At 41.0% G+C, this 20,100-nt stretch overlaps 1 protein-coding gene across 3 annotated transcripts; it reads right to left on the bottom strand.

Moving 5' to 3' along the window:
• Nucleotides 1-902: 902 nt before the first annotated feature.
• Nucleotides 903-19,444, bottom strand: rgl3a (ral guanine nucleotide dissociation stimulator-like 3a). Of its 3 annotated transcripts, XM_056372529.1 has the most exons (19): nucleotides 19,319-19,444; nucleotides 18,774-18,852; nucleotides 17,730-17,986; nucleotides 11,810-12,099; nucleotides 9,858-9,902; nucleotides 9,540-9,709; nucleotides 8,735-8,889; nucleotides 8,341-8,652; nucleotides 8,144-8,247; nucleotides 7,862-7,946; nucleotides 6,877-6,951; nucleotides 6,172-6,258; nucleotides 6,035-6,067; nucleotides 5,781-5,902; nucleotides 5,592-5,687; nucleotides 4,797-4,932; nucleotides 4,433-4,687; nucleotides 3,628-3,742; nucleotides 903-2,941 (listed from the first exon to the last, which is right to left on the bottom strand). In XM_056372529.1, exons 3-19 carry the CDS (start codon nucleotides 17,916-17,918, stop codon nucleotides 2,787-2,789), a joined length of 2,424 nt encoding a protein of 807 aa, XP_056228504.1. In that variant the 5' UTR covers nucleotides 17,919-17,986; nucleotides 18,774-18,852; nucleotides 19,319-19,444; the 3' UTR covers nucleotides 903-2,786. The 3 variants fall into 3 exon arrangements, with proteins under 3 accessions (XP_056228504.1, XP_056228503.1, XP_056228505.1); XM_056372528.1 differs by lacking the exon at nucleotides 19,319-19,444 and having other exon boundaries at nucleotides 18,774-18,902; XM_056372530.1 differs by lacking the exons at nucleotides 17,730-17,986; nucleotides 18,774-18,852; nucleotides 19,319-19,444 and adding an exon at nucleotides 14,091-14,400.
• Between the last annotated feature and the right edge of the window lie 656 nt (nucleotides 19,445-20,100).

The raw sequence follows: 20,100 nt of genomic DNA, 5'->3' as shown, positions 1-20,100 counted from the left end.
ATAATGAAATACCACATAAAAGGTTCATACAGGTAAACACAGGGTAGATAAGTAGTAGTAATCTTAGGGCAGATAAAAGGGAGAGCCGAGGAAAGGAGTCAAAAGGATGGTTTAAACAGAGAAGAGGAAATAAAAGAGAGTAGATCATTTGTTGCCTCTGCACCAGCTATACACTTATACACTAGCTGTTAGAAACCTTACCACACCCTTCTTGACAGTGAAGGTGTTAAAGTAGAGAAAAGTTTGTTCAAAATATAGAAAATTGAGCTCAGAAAACCTGCAACAGAACTGGAAAGACAGGTCTCAATTTCCCACACACATCTGTCACTGTGAACTCTGACCTCCTGCATTGTTCGAGGCTTCATCAGGGTGCAGAGGCTGGAGAGCAACGCTGCTGACCCCAATCTCGTCTCCTTGTTCTATTTTAGCTGCGTTTCTGCTGGACTTCAGTCAGGAAGATTGTATCTGTGTTTTTTTTTTCTCTCATCTCAATCTTATTTCTTCAATTGCTCCAACTTGCTTCACGTTAGCCAAAATATAGGTCACTGCTGGAAAGACCAGTTATTTGTTTTTTGAGTGGGAGCAGGATGAAAAGCACATGACAAAACATTCAAAGTATCTGTGTCTGGCTCCACCTAGTGGTCAAACCACAACCATTACATTTACCCAGACAGTTTCAGTTGTAACAGCCGTCACACCATTGCTGGTACACAAAGCTTGAGTTCATTTGAGTTAAATTTTATTATAAATTGAAGCTTAAATTTGATATTAACCACAACAGTTGACCTTGTGTTGATACCAGCAGCCCCAACAACAGCCTTTCCTTTTCTTCTGGACTCAAGAAATTCATAAATCTCTAAGCAATAGAACACAAATACAAATTACAAATTGTGGCACAATGATAAATTGTAAATTGGCTTTATTAGTGGACATATAATATTAATTATAAACAGCAAGTGCTTAGATTAAATTTTAAAATAAAGAATCTGTTGAAATAAAATGAAAACAAAGATACGTCGCCTTAAATTATCACGTGCATAATGTCGACAACTTCACTTACATTTTAACATTAAGGAGATAATTGACAGGAAAGTCAACTGATAGTAGTCGACAGACAGACTGACTGTAGACTCCTTCTTCATATATTGCAGCTGCCAGACCTCATTACCAACCTTTAACCTCACTGTTAACCAACCTCAGCAGTTTTCAAGCTGAACTCAGTGACGCAAAACTCTTCACAAAATCAGCAATTTAAAACAGGGATGTGAACCACTGTGTGCACATCTTTCAGTGACTGGAGAGCAGTGACTTCATTATATTTTTTGACTATACCACCAATACTCAATATTAGTACTTGCAGAAAGCTGCCTGCAGGTTTTGTGGAGGATTTCGCATCACTGAGATGATCAAATGTCACATAAATTCACTTACTGAGACGCTTCGTTTTCACATACAAGAGCCTTTCTTCAGGTAAATCTTATTCGCAGCATTGCACGTAGGCAGGTGGAGCTATATCCCATTCATGGCAGAAGGCCTGTTCTTGTTCTGTCATTCTGAGTTAAGTTGCTCTCCATTAAAGTGACCAGCAGCCTCGTCTGGATCACATCCTTCACACCACCATGTCAACATTTCGGCTCCTCTTTGAACCCAATGACAGAAACGCCACAGGCCAGGCAAGACAACTGAATATGAACTTTTATAACGTGTGCATATTATGCTCACATACAAAGTCTCTAATGTAACTAATGCAATCTAGAGTTGAGCTTCAGAGATACAAAGCAAGTTAAGGACATGCATGTCTGAGAACAGTGAAGCGCTGAAGGCTGAAGAGAGGATCTGAAATGAAGTGAAACATAAAAACAAACAAAACACAAACATTTTTATCATGCCACTTTTGCTCTAAAAAGTGAATACTGAAATGTATTAAATAATTTAAGTTGATAAAATTCTCATTTAAATTCTCATCTAGAAGACGACTGAACATCTGAATACTTATTACTAACTCTCTGTACAAATAAAATCTCCATGTCAGAGGTAACAGGCCTCGGTCCAAGCAGTCTTTCAAACGCGTTTTGATCCAGATCATTTAGATACTCATCATCTTCCATCCCATATTTAGTCATTCTGTCTGGCGTTTCTTCATCGTGTTCTGTGTCGTTGGGGAACTCCTGTTACTCATTCAGCCAAACAAGCTGATGGAAAAGTCCCAGTGTGTCGGTCCACATTTATCATGTTCCCCTGAAGAGTTATGACACAGGACCGTTGTGTCAGACCAGCTGCCCCTGATGCTTATAGTTGGCTGCAGTAAAAGCTGATGTGTTTCTCCCTGGGTGGATTGGGATTCATGACTCAATATGATCCAAAATGTAATCCAAGTGTGTTTATCTAAGGAAGACAGGTCCTGGCTACATGTGGTTCATTAATCCAAACATGGTCAGAGAACAGCTGGAGAATACAAAATGGTTCCTCTTGGCGTCTCTCCTCTCTATACTTGGACATTTTCGTCAATTTTATTCCAACACTACTACAATATTTTGAGGTGTCACACATTTCAGTGTTGCTCCCAGTGAAGACAACTTCTTGCTGAGAACCCCTTCAGGTTATTTTTCAGTCAAAGCTCTCAGGTCTCTGTGGCGGAGCGGCTCATATCTGCTGCACAGCGACACCCTCGTGGTGATGAGTGGATACAAAGCAGCCACAGGTTTTGTTGTCTGGTTGTTGTTGCAGATGAGCAGCTCCTCTGTTGTGTAGTTGGACTGCTAACCTCCAGTCGGGACAGAGGCTCATCACTTGGCGTGGCGGCTCTTGGGTTGAGCTCCAGGGCTGGAGGAAGAGCCTAGGTGTTTCCCAGGGCTCCTCCAGTGCTGCCGCAGGACAAAGTCGTAGTTGGCGGTGGTGCACATGGCATAAAATACATTGGCTTTGTCGGGGATCAGGAGCTCTGAGGCAGAAAGAGAACATTTATTTTCCCTTGGCCCACTTTTATTTCATTTGCTACATTTCTGAGAATTACATGGAGAGCAATTTTCAGAAATGTCTCCATTTTAAATCTATTTAGAGCGAATGATAACATAATTGAAGGCAGTGAAGAAAAAGAGTTGTTTTCCAGCTGAGAACTTATACTCGTTCTAAAGAACATTACCATTTCGTGGCTGAATTGGATCGTGGTTTATTACAGGCAGTGTCAGTGAAGGAACAGATCTCTGCTTCCTCTACAGTGGATTTCCTGCCATTTACTGTTAATGCATTAAACTTGTACTGCTTTTAAAATCAAACATTGGCATTCATTTAGCCAGTTTATACAGTTTACATAGAAATGTTAATGGTTGACTTTTCTTTTCAGTGCAAAAGAAAACAGAGGAATGACTCCTGCCTGTTAGGCTCAAAGTTACAGAAAGTTTTTAAGCTTAAAGTGAGTCTGATGCTGCTTTGTACAGGACAGGACCAGCCTCTAATACTGCTTGTCATTAGATGACCTGCTTTTTGTATCTTGTATTGTACAGAGAAACATAATATAGAAAAAAAACGTAATAGGAAAATCCTGCTCAATGGAATAATCCTGCTCTGAGCAGGTTAGACCGTTACTCAGAGAAGACTGGACTGACAGAGGCATGAGGAGACGTTCACCTTTTCCATTGTTGAGCTTCTGGCAGAGGCTGAAGTCGTGGCAGCTGACATCCTCCATGTTGTGCTTTTCAATAGCTCTCTGAATCACCTGAGGTGTGTGGTCCTGACTGGTCAGCTGGAGAGAAAACATCACAGTGAGAGTCAATACATCACATCTGCATCCGTAATATTTATTAGTAATAGGAAATGACAAATTTGAAAGCCTGTAAATTTACAAATTACAAGTAAGTATTTATTTGTAGCTATTCCTGCCTTTAACCAAGAGTGACATCAGTGATGATGCCCTTAGCTGTAACTAAAAAGAGACATCATAATAATATAAAGTAATAACAGTAATTCCATAATTGCCTAATTGTTCCAGTCATTTATCGATCTTTGTTTATTGGGATTATTAATTTCGAGTCTGGTCACTTGCCGTGAACATCAGTCATTATCTTACAATTTGAAGACATTTATTGGATAACAGAATAACAAGTCAATTTATCCTTTATACCTTTGACAGTGGAAATAACTGTCATTTGCAGCCTAACTGATGATGTTGCTTCACTGCTACAAGCTGAAGGATTCATTAATTTATCCTGGGCTGATAACAACTTATCACTTTACAGTATTTACCACTGAAAAACTGTTAAGATTGATCCTGTTGTTCAAAAGTAACCTTGATTTAAATATTCTTGAATGGCTGGCCATTTAACAACACCAGCTCCTCACACTTCTGCTTTCCTTTTTTTAGAAAGTGTTAAACTAAAATCAGACAACAACAGGCTGGGTCAGCAAAACACAATTACAAAACCACCGTCCTCACCAGTATGCTCTTGTAGACATTTCCGTTGCTGACAGACTCCACACTGACCCTGATGATACATGAGTCAGCGACCTGTTTGTTGTAGACGGGCAGTGAGGCCTGAGGAGAGCAGCTGGAGGACGACGACTCAGGGCTCAGCGCCAGAGAGGAGGAGCTGAGGTCTGGATGAGACGAGCTGCAGGAGGAGCTGGACAGACTGGCAGAGGAGGAGGAGGAGAAGTCCTCTGCTACGTTGTGAAGAGAGCCCGAGAGAGACTGAGGAGAAGACACGAGAGAAAATATCAATATTTTGGTTCCTGCCAGTTTCCCCCCTCTTTTTAAACCAGCTATGTCCCTGCTGACAACAAACAGCTGGTGCTCATACCTTGAGTTTGAGTCTGAGGGGGGAGGGCTGAGGGACGGAGAGGTCCTCCATGTCTGAACTGCTGGAGCCCGAAGACGACACACTGATCTGATCAGCGTGGGTCTTCCTCAGGGAGCTGTCGCTGGCTGTTCGCAACCTGCACACACAATTTAAGCTGGAGGTTGGCTGAAATTGTTTTTTCAAAAACTTTTTTTTGTTTGTAAAGCATCACTGGATCACACACCAGTAAACAAATACTGAGTCCTCTAGTGTCTGATTCCAGCATTAGAGGAGTCTTTTTTATGTTCATGACTTCAACCATTTATTATTAAAAACATATGTTAAGTTTTATTTAATTGTTAATTAACAGGACATTTCAAACACTGTATGTATCACACAATTATCTATTACTGCGTGTCTATCATTCTATCATTATGCACAACTACATTAAAGGTCCCAAATTGTATACAGTGAGGTTTCCATGTCTTATTTGATTATAAAGCAGGTTTAGGTTCTATATTAATACTGTGAAAGTATCAAAGCCTCAGTCCACAGAGAAATGCACACAGCCTGTATTCAGAAACTGAACCTTAAAACCAGCATCAGGACTTCTGTGACACAACAAAGCAGTCACGACTCTCAACCATACCAGGTTTTTGGTACTTAAAACCACAAATATAATTTCTTATAGATCAACACTTAAATAATACACAGGAAAAGCATAAAATATGGGACTTTTAACTTTTTGAATAAATCCAAAGACATTGAGTTCTGACAGGACCTCTCCGTCCCTCAGCCCTCCCCCCTCAGACTTACGATGCGAGCTTCTTAGTAAGTAGGCGACTGCTCCATGAATTGGGAGAGCTGGGACAGGGGTCGACCGGAGGCTCCAGCTCACGGGACAGCTCATAGCTTCAGAGGACAGAAAAGCAGAGACTATGATGTGATGCCAGCAGCTTTAATTGTCTCGATACTGAATTGCAGGGGTGTCAGTGTGTGTCTCACCTCTCCTGGTCTGTGAGCAGTGTGTGTGCCTGCAGCCAGGCAGTGATGTGAGGGTTCACTGAAAGGCTGTAGTGGGAACAGGAAACCTGGAGCTGTCGAATCTGGGAAAGAATCTCAAACTCCTAAAAAAAAAAAAAATAATAAAACAAGGCACAGGTAAACTACTGGAACAGAAAAGAATGACAGAGTGTCAAATATAAACTGAGGATGTTGGTAGTCATTCATATAAGACACCACTAGGGGGCGACACCTACCCGTCTGCGCTTCTCAAAGTTGATGAGTCCTCCCTGTGTAAAAGGAAAGACAATATGGCATCATAAATCTATTAAAGTACCATAGAACAAATGAAAACAAAACAACAGTTGGGTTTGTGGGTGTGATGTGTACTCACCTCCACAGTGTCTGTCAGTGCTGTATCCAGCATGGTGAGGACAGTCAGGTAAGTGCCCAGGTACGGCACAACACCTCTGCTTAAGCTCTGAGGGCAAAAACCAAGCCGTTCGTTTACATTTTGGTCAGTATGACTGCTTGAATGTCAAAAGAGAGAATCAACTTATTCATTTTTCTCTTAAATATTTTAATTCAATATATCAATTTAATACAGTTGCGCAGACAGGATATTAAGATAACTCAATGAAAATACAAGAAGAAACTGAGCCACACACAAGTGAAAGCACAAGACCATCACTATTTAAACAGAGTGATTATGGGGGCTATAAAACATTTACACACAGCACCACCTAGACTAAGTAAACCGCTGAACTGTGGGAAACACTGCACACACGTCAGCTTTTATATCCTCTCCTATGTAAGGGAGAACACCAACAGTCACGCGAGTTGTAACTGTGCAAACTTTTCCATTAGATGAACAGACTGAAAAAGAAGAAGAGGGAACTGGAAATCTGGAGTCTATTTTAGCTTGAAAACATCTGACATTTAGGGAAGGAGAAGTGATGATCCAGGCAGATAGAAATATACCTCTGCCTTTCATTTTCTCACTGGCTCACATCGCTGACAAGTTCACTTTATTCTGGCGGTCAAACCGAGAACCCAGGAACAACAAGGTTATTTCCAAACTGTATGACTATTTTCTTACCATCTGTCTGGACACTGAGCAGAGCTGCGGAGATTTAGGGCCCGGGGTGGCACTGCTGTCTGGGTGACTCCCATCCTGCAGAAAGCAGACGATAGTCACGTCACTGTGATAGAACAAATGAACTGAATGTTAATGTGAGAGCTGGGTGTGAGTTTACAGTTTGTTCTTTTCAGGGTTGAGCACCTGCTGCAGGGTGTGGGAGACTGTTTGAAACCTATGGCTTCCAAACAATCCTATCCACATAGTTACACCCTATTGTGTTATTTATCCCCTCAGGTGTACACTCTGTGTGTGTGTGTGTGTGTGTGTGTGTGTGCGCGCACGCGCTAAGAGACTATTAGACAGCATGCAGTCAGTGAAATAAATACGTCTTGATTAGCACCGGTGCCACTTTTATTTGTGGTTTTATTTGTCTTGGCCACTAAGAACGGCTTTTTCATTGTTTCATAGAAACTGTGCTGCTGATAACAGCGATATCATTGAATACACATTCATATCAATTGTTTTGCACATGGGAATAAAGGACACACAGTGACAAGGGGACTGGACACTTACATCCAATCTTTAGATTTAAATTGTTAAAAAAAAGACAAAAGAAAACATGAGATTAGGCCATAAAGAGGAAAACTAATTAACTATTAGAGGCCACACAACTAAAATGACTCATTGACAGAATAGCTGACAATTAATTTTCTGTCAATCAACTAATTGTATGTGCAGTTTTAACAATGCAGAATCCCAGGAGCCTTGTATGAAGGAAAAACAGGCATCAACAAGTCAAACAAAGCTTCCGTGCTGCACAGTAGGAAGTAACCTGTTATTTTCTTACTGCAGTGCATTCAATAGTCCACTCAATCATGAAAACACCCCTCCACCCATTCCTCGGGAAACAACTAGCCCACTTGTTGAAATAATAGCTGTACAGTTCTTTCCCCCATTAATTAGGCATGGTCATTAGTCCACATTTCCCCACACACCAGTTTACCTCCACAAGGATCTCTCTGGTGGTTAGCACACAGTTCTCATCAGGGAAAGTCTCACACAGGTTGTCAAAGGTGGCCATGCTTTCCCTGAAACCAAAACATATTCAATCTGTTAAGATGATTTTTCTTTCTTGAATTTACTGTAATCAATTGATTTAATATCTTTATTCTTTCTCAGTCAATTTTCACTTCCATTTTTATCACTTTGTGCCCTAAAAAGTAACTCACTGGTTCATTTGACAGAAGTCTGTTTTATAAGTTCTGTCTTAAAATCATTTGCTGACCTGCTGACAGCAGCCCAGGTCTTCTTGAGGCGATACACGGCGTTGGACTGCAGCGCTGAAAGGATGGCCCTTAAAGAGGAGAAATTCTTCAGCTGTCTGCACTCCTGCAGAGACACATGCACAGTTGTTATGCTTTTTTTTTCCACAAAAGTTACATTCATTTATGTCAGTAACTTCAAATTATTTTCTTCCCTGACCTGTGCAATGGCGATCCACCTCTCAATGATGCGTGCTCTGTGGGAGGGGTTGGTGTGCGAGGAGCGAGGTGAGCTTGGGGCAGTGGAGGGGTACAGGAAGGTAGAGGAGGAGACGGGTGATGAGATGGGAGAGGAAGTGGAAGGGCTGGGTGAGGACGGGCAGAGGAGCGAAGTGATGACACGGTTGGTGACGGCGTTGAACTGGGAGATGGTGGCGCGGACGGTGGGCGCCAAGTTTCGGTTTTCTTTCTTGTCACGCTGTGACCAGACGCAGCCCAGGCAGTGAAAGGGCACCACTCTGACAAACAGGTCCTGAGGGAGAGACAAGGACAAAGAGTGAGCGACCCGTGGTGACATGGAAGTGAGCTTTGAGATATTTGTTACTGAAACCTACGGCGTCCAGTCTGGTCAGCTGCTCCGCTATTTCTCTCACAGGGCAGTCCATGAAGCTGTATCTGTCTTCCTCCTTAACGGACGTCTCTCCTCCGTCCACCTGATCTCTGGGCTCCTGCTGCAGTGATTCACCCCTGTGCAGTGAGTGGCTGCAATCTGTCGAACACACACAGTCATAAATGACAACGAAACAGGCCGTTTAGAAGAGAACACGGGCGAACGTGCAACAAAGCACCACAGCATGTAGGAGAAAGAAAGTGGAGTCAAAATGTCCTTTTTTATCACCATGATTTGTTTTTTGTTTTTTTGTTTTTAAACAAAAGGAGGAATTAATGAGGTATTTCATGTTATCTACAGGAGTCTGTTTTAGTGAATAGCATGAGTATTAGTCTCAAAAGAGTCACAGCCGCTTTTCATGCTAAATAATGTTACTTTTCTTCTTGCTATCTCGCTATTCATTCTCTCCTTCTAACGCCGCATCTTTTTGCACTGAATGAAAATTGTAGAGCTGTTGAACAGAGTCCTTGACAATATCGAGCAGTGAATCTACTTTGAATAAAAGGATGGTTCATTTATAATAGAAGTGGTGTAACAGATGGATCGTCTGCAAACCATGTTTCCTTTAATATGAAAATCTATGCAGCAAAGTGGCTGAAACTCCAATCAGATCATGTACTTAATACATCATGTATCTAGAGTACACATGCACACAAACCGCCGTGAGAGCACTGTGGCTGCAGTACATGGATTGTGGTGGCAGGTCATTAACAAAACAATATGTGACCGCATCTCTCATTTCTTTGTACCTTGTTCCTGGACCCTCTTGAGTAGGGTCTCAGCAGTCTGAGCCAAACGTCTGAAGCACAGACGATGTCGCAGGTGCACACACAGCAGTCTGAGGGCCTGGTGCGGAGGGGGCTCATGGAAGTCTTCACTGTATTCCTCCAGCCACAGCCGAATCACAGGGGGTAAGGTGCTGAGGGGAGGGGGGTGAGGTTAGTTAGTAGGACAGTAATATAAGGCTGCTGGAGTATGAGCCAATGTTAAGCTTTGATTTTACTACATTAAACTCAATTTGGCAAAACCAAAATAATCTTTGTAAACAGAAGAGTGACGACACCTACCTGCGAGGGCAGACCGTGTTGTCCAGGTTGGCGTTTAAGTCCTCTCTGTTGAAAAGGAAAACACAGTTATCTATCACCTGAGAACTACATATCAGTGGTGGGACAGTGCCGTGACCTGGTGACAGAAAACATCCTGTAAACAACCAAGCTCACTGGGCTGAGCCTCTGTGATTGTTCACTTCCTGTGGAAGTGTCCTGCAACACTTTAAATCCCTGAAGAGACACTGTGGCCTTGTTATGGTGTTTGAAGAGCAAACAGACAAATGTCACCCTCAGTGATTAATAATGGCATCGTAAAAATATATATGTGACTAAAGTACCTGAAATTTAAAATGAAGGTGTTTGTGCACAATGAAAAGTAACATGTCACATTTAGGGAGCAAATGATAGAATGCCATGTCTGGAGTTTATAAAATAACAATCACCGTCATGAACATCACAATCACGCAGGAGCTGTCACGCTACAGTACAGGTGGTTTAGAAGGTAATGACAGCAACATAACATCCTGTACAAAATCCTGTAAGGCAAAGGAGGGAAAACACACTTCCCAGGTTACCCTGAGGCCGAGCTCACATCAAGCTCACAGGAAACCTGTTGCCACCAGCACCTCAGATATGAGGGCGACTGTTTGACAAATAACATACCTACCCCACAGTACTAATGGCCAATTTCAAACAGGCGGCAATATGTAGCACATTAAGCAAAGGTGAGCTTTAAAGCACTGATAAAGAACTGATAGAGAGAAAAAAAAACTCCTTGGGAAATGTCTACTAATTTCTATAAGTGGCTCCTTGGGAAGAGCTAATGACCAAGGAGTCTATTTGTGACACTTATGAGTTGCAGATGAACATTTGTCAACTTAAATCTGAGCTTCAGTCACATGAAGAAGCTCCTCCATTGGGTGTGGCGAGTGTCGTCATGACAACTCAGGAATGAAACAAAGCTCCTGGGTGCTTTGTTCAGCTCATGACTATAAGACCTGTCATAGAAACTTGCCCTGGGTCAACAGAGATGGTGTTACGCTGCTGTCCTGTCCTGTCCTTGAGGCATGCTGTAAAACTTGGTTACACGTACAGTAAGCTCTATTTACATTTGGATACAGTGACACACTTTTTAAAGAGTAGCACACACTGGAATAACAAATCAATGAGTACTAGTACTAGAACCATCAAATCTATATTGTGCTTTGATGACGAGAGGTGTCACAAGGTCCAATAACACTTAACTGATGTCACTTTTCATATGGTAAAACTAGTAAAGTCAGTTAGTTCAACTCAGTCAAATCCTAAAAACCATTTTACTGTTACTGCTGTTTCATGAACTTCTATCCCTTTTATTATTTTATCAAAAAATCCATGTGATTTAGTCTTTGGAATAGACTTTTCCAAGCACAAAATATAGGCCGTTTTTCAAGTCAGCTGCACTTTCCAAGAGTTAGATGAGAAGATCGACACCACTCTCATGTCTATACACTAAATATGAAGCTGTAGCCAGCAGCTGGTTAACCTGGCTTGGCATAAAGACTGGAAGCGGTCAGCTGGCTCTGCCCAAGGGTCATTAAATCTCCCATAAAACTGCAAGCTGTAAGTGGATTCTGTCACATTAAACAGCTGGGCTACCCATTTCCCCATTTCCAAACTTTATGCTAAGCTAAGCTAACGGTGGTAGCTTCATATGTGACTTATAGAGAGTGGTATTAATCTTCTCATCTAACTCTCAGCAAGAAAGCAAATAAGCAACTTTCCCAGAATGTCAAACTAGTCTTTTGAACACAGGGTCTCCGTCAGGAGAAATCTTTAGTGTTGAACGGAGCAGATCCCTCTGAGTCAAACATCAACAATGACCTAATATGTGGGCTTACAGAGCAGCTGACTGTGCCCTCATGGTTTTTGTTAACTTAGGTCTCAGCTCAACAAGACTCTGCAGAGCCTCGGTGTGGACAGTTTCTCACCTCTGAAACAGCAGCTCAATGAGGGTGCTGGCCGAGGTGAAGGCTCTGTAGGTGGAGAGGAACACACGGGTGAAGTCAGGCTCCTGGTGTTCGGTGTCCAGCAGGTGGGTGACCAGACGCTCCAGGGTGGCAGCCTTGAGCCTGCGAACCTTCACCGTGTGGTACTGGACGAAGCTGAAGGCTGTGGGGGGCTCTGCTGTGTCAGAGCTCGGCATCACGGGCTCCCTGCGCAGTGTGATGCCAAACACGGCACCGTCCTCCTCCTCCTCCCCCCACTCCTGCACTGGGTCCTGCGAAGAAATACAAGGTCATCAAGATCTGGCAAGTTATAGGCCAAATACATAATATGGCCTATTTTCCTAATTTCTTTGATAGTACAGGCTACTAAATAATGCACTTGAGAGCTAGTTGAAGTGTCACATAAAACAAAGTGGAAAAACAATAATTCACTGAACTTTTAGAAGAAGTGCACATTTGTATTTCTCAATATAATCTCAATTTGTGCAAATACATGCATTGCAGAAATGAAACTAAACTAAATATCCTCAGTATGTTTCCTACCTTATATAAATTCATAGCTTTCTAAACAGTCATGGAGCTCCTTCAACGCAGGTTGCTTAACTGAATGACTGTGACAATCTCACATATCTGCAACAAATACCTCATGACAAATGCAATAAGCCTTCAAACCGAGTAATGTCATTAAAAGGGTCAAACTCAATGTCAATTAATCTCATTCTTGAGATTCTGGCTGTGACCCAACCTTGAACTGTGACGCAGACAGACACCTGGTGACTGGACCGATGACTTGCCAGAGAGGCCTTCACTGCCCGACGTGTTTACGTCTATGACACAGTTTTTTTGTTAATTCAATTCTGTCTTTACACTTGTTTTGTTTTTTGTTTTTAAGGATAACAACAGCATCACATTTCCCCTCAAATATCATCACATGTTACAAACTTTAGAGAAACAATGGTAGGTGGTGAGGAGAGATCAGGAGGTCTTTGTTGGCTCTGAACTGGTCTTGAAGGGGAGAAGTGAAGGCACGCAAGCGTCAAGGATATGGACAACTATAATATCACAATAATTATTGGAAAATTAGCTCTGCGTCAGAGTGTTTTATTTGATAAAGAACATTTTATTTATCAAAGAGTGAAATTTATTGAAATAATTTTATGCTGTGTTTTACTGGACAAAACCCTGACATTTGCAAACAACGACATGAATAATATCTAATATCTGATAGTGTGGCGGCAAATGTTGATTTTTTTTGCAATCATTTAACACGAGGACCGAGAAAACATGAATAGCCTCACAGTATTGTCTGTATGCTTGCCTATTGCCAATCAGTTTTCGTTTTCTTTTTTTGGCTTGTCACACTATTCCACCAATATGTTATACTGTATGTTAGCATTTGTCTACTATGTCATCTTATATTCATATATAATATCTTATATTATTCTCATATATATGTCATTTTTTGTCACACTATTTCACCAATAAAAGGGAAAATAAATAATAATAACCTTGGGGTCCCATAAAAAAAGAAAAAAAGAAATGAACAATAATAGTTAATTAAACCCCACTAATACAAGATTTTTTTTTTTTTTTTTTTACTGTAACGTCATGTGACAAGTTAGTGGATGTTGGTACAAGATGTAAGAACATTTATAAAAATAATACGTTACACCTGTACTCTGAATGTGCTGACTGCAGAAGTCATTCAGGTTACAACTCATTCAGGAGACAACTGATAGTCCTAATTAAAACAGAGAAATAATAATATCAATCATTTAACTAATTTCCCCCTGGGGATCAATAAAGTGTTCTGATTCAAATTTAGCCTAGATTAAGACTTGCAACAGATGTGTTCTGTTGTGAAGGTAGGATTTATTGTCGGGCTGTTGAATTAGACTGTAAAAGCTAGGTGTGAATACCTGGTTGTCAGTCCATCTTCAACAAGTATTCACAGCCCTGGAATGAGGCTCTATGACTGGACTGGTAAAAAAGCATGTGTTGATACTCTCTGAGTTATCTGGCACACATCTAACAAAAGAAGTAGCCTATGCTTGAAAACACCTGATATCACATGACAGAAACTCAAGACAAAAACCAGTGTGCTAGCTGCCAAACACAATGAGACTGGTGGATCTACACAGCCTCCACTCATAGAAACCATGTTATCGTTGTGTTTGTGCCGGTGGCCAGAGAGAACATAATTACGTTTACTACTCGTGTAAACCCGAAAAACAAATAAAAAGTTTTACGTCATTAAACCTACCATCGATAAATGCCATTTTCCCATGTTTATTTCGCTCTTGTGAGTGAATAAATCCCAAACTCCTGCTGCTGTTGCTGTGGTAACAGCACCGCGGTGGTCAAGGACTCAGCTCCGTCCTCCGACAGCTCACTTCAGTCTGAATTATTTCGGACACTCTCATATTTGAGAAGGCGGTAAAATGTGAAGATGAATTATGTCCAGGCACAGGAGTTGAACACAGGCAGTGGACGAACCAGTTTGACAGCGGAGAAGGAACAGGGAATGAGCAGCACTTCACTTGGCGGGGCTAATGAGTCCAGTATGGGCGGGGCTAATCATATGGACCAATCACAATAAAAGGATACATGGTTTTATATTATATTATGCAGATTTTAAATATGAGGCTCTGACTGGAAATAAATGCCATTGTTACTGCTGATATTGTTGCAAGTAAAAACAAAACTAAAATCAAATAAAAAGTTAGAGGGCTACCTAATAGCTTGTCCCTATTACTTTAATTAATATTACAGTTATCAGTACAATTCTATCATTGTCAGCAGCTATTTACAGTATAGGTGGTGGTAGTAGTGTACACATGGGGTCAACCTATGAGCTCAGTGGTGGAAAAGTATTCAAACCCTTTAAACACTTTACCATTGCAAAAACTACTCAAACAGTAGAAGAGAAGTCCTTCATTTAAAAATAATATCACTTAAAGAAACGTACAGCTTCAAGAGTACAGTGCAGTAGTAAAAGTTATTGTAAATGTAAATATATATGATGTTTTGTCATTAATAAGACATCCAACAGTGTCGTGACTGTGGACCTGGGACAGCCAGTATTCCCAGTTAGAGATGAAGGCTGTGGGCTCTGGTGTCAGGATCAACAAAACCCCATAATGGTTCATATCCTGCCTCAGCTAGAGGCCGACAGTATGACTGCAGAATATGAATACAGCCTCACTTTTTTTGAAGCAGAAGATGTGCAGTCACGAACCCACGTATTATAACCCTTTGTAAGACTTTGAAACCTTTCATCCAAAAAAGAGAAAAGAGATATTATTCTGAGGCTTGACTGTCTACCTTATGACTTATAAGTGTTGGTATAAGACACATATTACATAATGAATTATTATTATTTTCATGGTGCATTAACATCCATGTGGGCGGCACGGTTGTGCAGTGGTTTGCAAGAAAGCTCTGGTTTTGGACCTGCTGTCCGACTTGGAGTTTGCATGTTCTCCCTTTGCCCGCGTGGGTTTCGTCCAGGGACTCCATCTTCCTCCCACAGTCCAAAGACATGCAGGCTAGGTGAACTGGTTAACTGGTGACTCTACATTGTCCATATGTGTGAATTTGAATATGAATGGTTGTTTGTCTAGCTTGTCATAGACTGGCAACCTGTCCAGGGTGCACCCCCCTCTTGCTTGTCAGCTGGGATTGGGTCCAGCTCCCCCTCAAAGGATAAGAAGTATAGCTAATAGGTGGATGGATGTGAATAGGTTTATAGAAATTTCTACCAAAACACAGAATCTAAGATTCTGTGTTTTGGTTCTGTGTAATCTATTCAATTCACTGTGGACATGTTGTTTCTAAACTTTGGCAGAGACAATATTGTGACATCTGGTGGCCAAACATTAAAGAGATATCTTTCAAAGAATACAATTTGCTCAGGTTGTCTATCTGGATCAAGAACAGGCCCAACAGCTTTAAACAAGCTACACTTTCTATCAGGAAATGTTTATTTGCAACTTTTCAAGATCACCACAGATAATTTTGCAGGAAGAGATTGAATGCAAGATTCTCATGGAGACATTTTTGTCAACTAGAAGCTACGAACAGTGCATGCCAATGCCTCTGAATCTAAAAGAATCCAGTCGGGACAGTTTTTCTCAACAGCTTGTAGCTTATGTCCCTGCCTATGGTGACTGGGGAGTGGTGGGGACATACCACATGAAACAGGTCTGCCGTGCTCCTAAAAAGTGAAGTCAACATTGTGGCTTCAACGAAGCACGTATCTGGAAAAATGTGTAAACTAAGAGCTTTTGGTGGGACTGAAAAAATTTCCTACATTAAATTGACTAGAAGCAAAAAATTATAGTAAAACTGACAAGCAGAAAAGATGGGATGTCTTTAATCAGGCCGTCCACTGCCTTTGTAGCTCAAAAGAGAAGAATGAGCTTTTTGTTTCTGTAATGAGTTTCTCTCCTTCTCTCTGAACTGAAAATCTACCATCATTCTCCCCTGTTTGTCCATGCCACCCGGCCTTTCTACAGAGGCCGAACAAAGGAGCAGAGAATCAGTGCCAGGAGAGACCCACAATTAGTACTTATTAGACACATGAATGGGTGATGAGGTGGCAGGCAGGCAATGAGCCAAAACACGATGATGCCGAAATATGCTGGTTGAAGTAACTTCCTCAAAACTTCGCACGGCTTTTAGCTGAAAATGTACAGTACACCCACAGGGATATGATCTGTCCACTGCAGTTCCTTCTCAGTGACGAGAAAATAGCTCCTGCTGTGAACGACGCCTCAAGTGAAAACATGTTCAGCATAATGGGAACAATGGTGGAAGTCCCCAGAGAAAAACCCAGTGTAAACAGTGACTGGATATATGACTGTTCCATCACAGTTTCAGATACAGATACAGTGAGTGTATCAGCAGCCAAATCAGCGCTCATAGTGATAGATTCATGACTTGTAAATGACAGAGGACACTAAATCTAATAGTAAACTTCAGGAAACAGTTAATTCAAATGATAGAGTCATATCAACAATTTAAAATAACATTACCTCTATACTAAAGAGACTGATGGGAGATTAAAGGGTAGCACTTCTAGGATGCCAACACATGTTACTGGTGTTGATGTTGGAACGGTTTGTAACACACAACACTATCTGACAACTGATTAATCTTTTAATTCAATTATCAAGGAAAATGCAAATATTGGTGTAGAGCTGGAATGATTAGTTGATTAATTGATTCACAATCAACAGAAGCAACAATATCCTTTGGGGTTTTGGATTGTTTGTCCACATCAATATGGACATTTCTCAATATCTCCTGAAATTTTATAGATCCATTAATTAAGAGGAGAAATCTGTAGATGAATCACTAATGAAAATGATTGTTTGTTACAGCCGTTTAGGTCAGTGATTGATTACTACCAGTCAAAGGTGTGACTTGATCTTTTCACTGAACTCTAGCAGTCAAACCAAATCCGTAATTTAATCCATTAACTAACATATAAATCTTGAAATTTTAATAACCAAATTCCCAGTGGATGTTCTATATCATATCATATCATATCTTATCATATTATACTGCAATATCTCCTAGTGCTAAGTGGAAAACCCCAGAAACGTTAATATTTCTATGATGACCTCTACAGACCTGTTTGACCAAAGGCTTGGAAAAACCTGGGTGTTTACAGTGGAGATGAGTGTATTGATGCTCTGACCTCTTTGTGTTATTTCCATGGATGATATTCTGACAACCCTGATGTAAGAAATCAGTTCAGGACCACTGAACTTAATTAAGATGTTTAAACGAGAGTATTTGTAAAATGCAACAAAATGAATGTCAGTTAACAATGTCAGATGAAGGAAGTCCTCTCTGGATGATGTTTGAAAGCCTGTGTAGTTTTGTCATAACTCACCTCATATTGCGCATCAGTGTCTAACATCTGGAAGCTCCTCAGCCACACACCGGGCTCCGTGTCCATGTGGACGTCCACGCACTGATTCGGCCTCAGCCACAGCAGCTTCCTCATCCTGCCCATCCTGCTGCGGAGGCCGCGGGACTCCCCACCATCACCGCCTCCACACACAGCGAGAATGGTCCTCATCTTCCAGCTCTGTGTCACGCTACAGGCCCACACACCTCGTCAGATCTCCCCCACACCTGCTGCCTCATCTGTGTCAGGGAGGAGAGCGTGAGTACAGTCAGCCACAGTCCCTCGCACTATCATTTTCTTTATTTCCAAACATCAGAGTAGTATCCAGGTCAGCTGAAAGCGTTAGCAACTTACATTATTATAAAACCCCCTGGTTTCATTAAACACAGACCAGCTCTAAAGAACTGGGTCAGTGGCAGTTAAACATGAGTATGAAATCACAATTACATTAACCATGCTGGGTTAGAAACAGGGCAAATGGCTCAGCCAATTAGCAGCAGCAAAGATAACATAAACAATTTGAATTCAGATAATTCCTTTCATAAGAATAAAGCTGCATGTAAAACCCCCTTAACTACAGACAGGAGCTACAACCTATAACATATAAGATCCTATTTTGTCTTAATGAACTGAGGAATTGTCTCTTGAACTTTATAGCTGGCAACAATCTGTGCCACAAACAAATATAAAATACACACCGTATAGAGCATATAAATGTCAGCTTTGCTTTTACTGAATTGACAGCACTGGCGCATTTTGTATTCTAAAGTGGCATGTTAATCACTTAAGGAAAACATGAAGACTGCAAGGAAAGAGTCTGTAACTTTACGGTCAATAACCATAAAATACTTCTTATAGGTATAAAATTCACATTATTCATTTACATATACAAAGCACAACCAATCGTAACTACTGAGTAGGCCTACCAGTGTTTCTTTTACCAGAAAAATCAGGATGTCGTAGCATTCAAATGATTGTTTTGATAAAATTAAACACCCACAAAAGTAAAGAAAATAATCACTTAACTGTAATTTTGCTCCTCCTGAATCAGCATCTCATGAATCCTGATGAAGGCCACGTTCAGAGCTGTGTCTCTCCAGCTGGACTAATCATGCAGAGACAGTGTGAAACTTGGATGAAGACTCTGGTATTTATCAGAGGACGGATTGTTCTTTGTGTTTGTGGGTGGGTGATGCTCTGCGCATGTTTGTGTGTGTGTGTGTACGTGTGTGTGTGTGTGTGTGTGTGTGTGTGTGTGTGTGTTGGGCTGGCCTCCTCCCTGTTTGGCTGTACTCTGAGATTTATAATTACATGCAGTTTTGATTGTATTTTACATCTCATTGTTCCAGGTCACAACCTCCTCACTAGAGTAAGACACAAATCCTCTGCCCTCATCTTCACCTGGACCATAGATACAAACACTGCAGGACAGGCTACATCAGGATGGTTTGATTCTGCTTAAAGAAAATGCACATTCAAAATAATCCATTCATTTTTCAGTATATATATTGATTTGAATTCGACAGGCTGATGATATTCAGTTTGTTGATAAGATCTTAAATGCGTCTTACCTGCGAGTGGGTTACAGTTTACTCTTCAGACAAGGTGAACGTAATAAAGCCATGACTGTCACGATGGAAAGGCTACACAGAGCGCACAGACATGTTTGATTGAGAGATGTTACGGAAACGCTGTCACGCTGCTGGCAGCGATTCAAACCCTGTACCAGGAAGCGCAGCCCCGCCTCCTCTCACTGATTGGTCGATACGCGCGGATGTATCGATTGACTGCCGATATATTAAACCTGTTAATGAGCCAGTCTGTGTCCGATATCATAGAGGATCTTTCCAAAAAATCTTTTGTTTAAACACGTTCAATTTAATTTCTTTTTTTTTAAATTTTATAGCATATTAAGTATATTTTAAAAAATAAGGTAGGCTATATGTACTATTTACATAATGATTAAACAGGTGGGTATGTATAGATACTCCTGGTCAAAAATTACTCCTACACAAGTGAAAGTTGTTCAGTCAATTTTTTACTCAAGTAATAATACCGGAGTCCTTGCTTTTAAAAATAGCCCACGTAAGTATTCAAAAATAAAAAATTTTATGTCAACGCATTGTTGTCTTGTTCCACTCATAACTCTGAAACAACCCACTGAATGCACTGACTTCTAACCCTGAAGAACATGTAGAATAAAAAGCTTGTAGAATATACTACAAAGCTTTAGAGTTGGTCGTAAAACCCATATTAATCAACATTTCAAATTTCTTTTTTATTTTATTTTACATGCCACACCCATCATATAATACCATGGCAGTGTTCTGACACACCTATGGCAATGTGTGTG

The sequence above is a fragment of the Seriola aureovittata genome, chromosome 3, assembly GCF_021018895.1.
Source record: "Seriola aureovittata isolate HTS-2021-v1 ecotype China chromosome 3, ASM2101889v1, whole genome shotgun sequence".
In the NCBI taxonomy this organism is placed as follows: domain Eukaryota; kingdom Metazoa; phylum Chordata; class Actinopteri; order Carangiformes; family Carangidae; genus Seriola; species Seriola aureovittata.
This window is presented reverse-complemented; position numbering and strand designations above follow the sequence as displayed.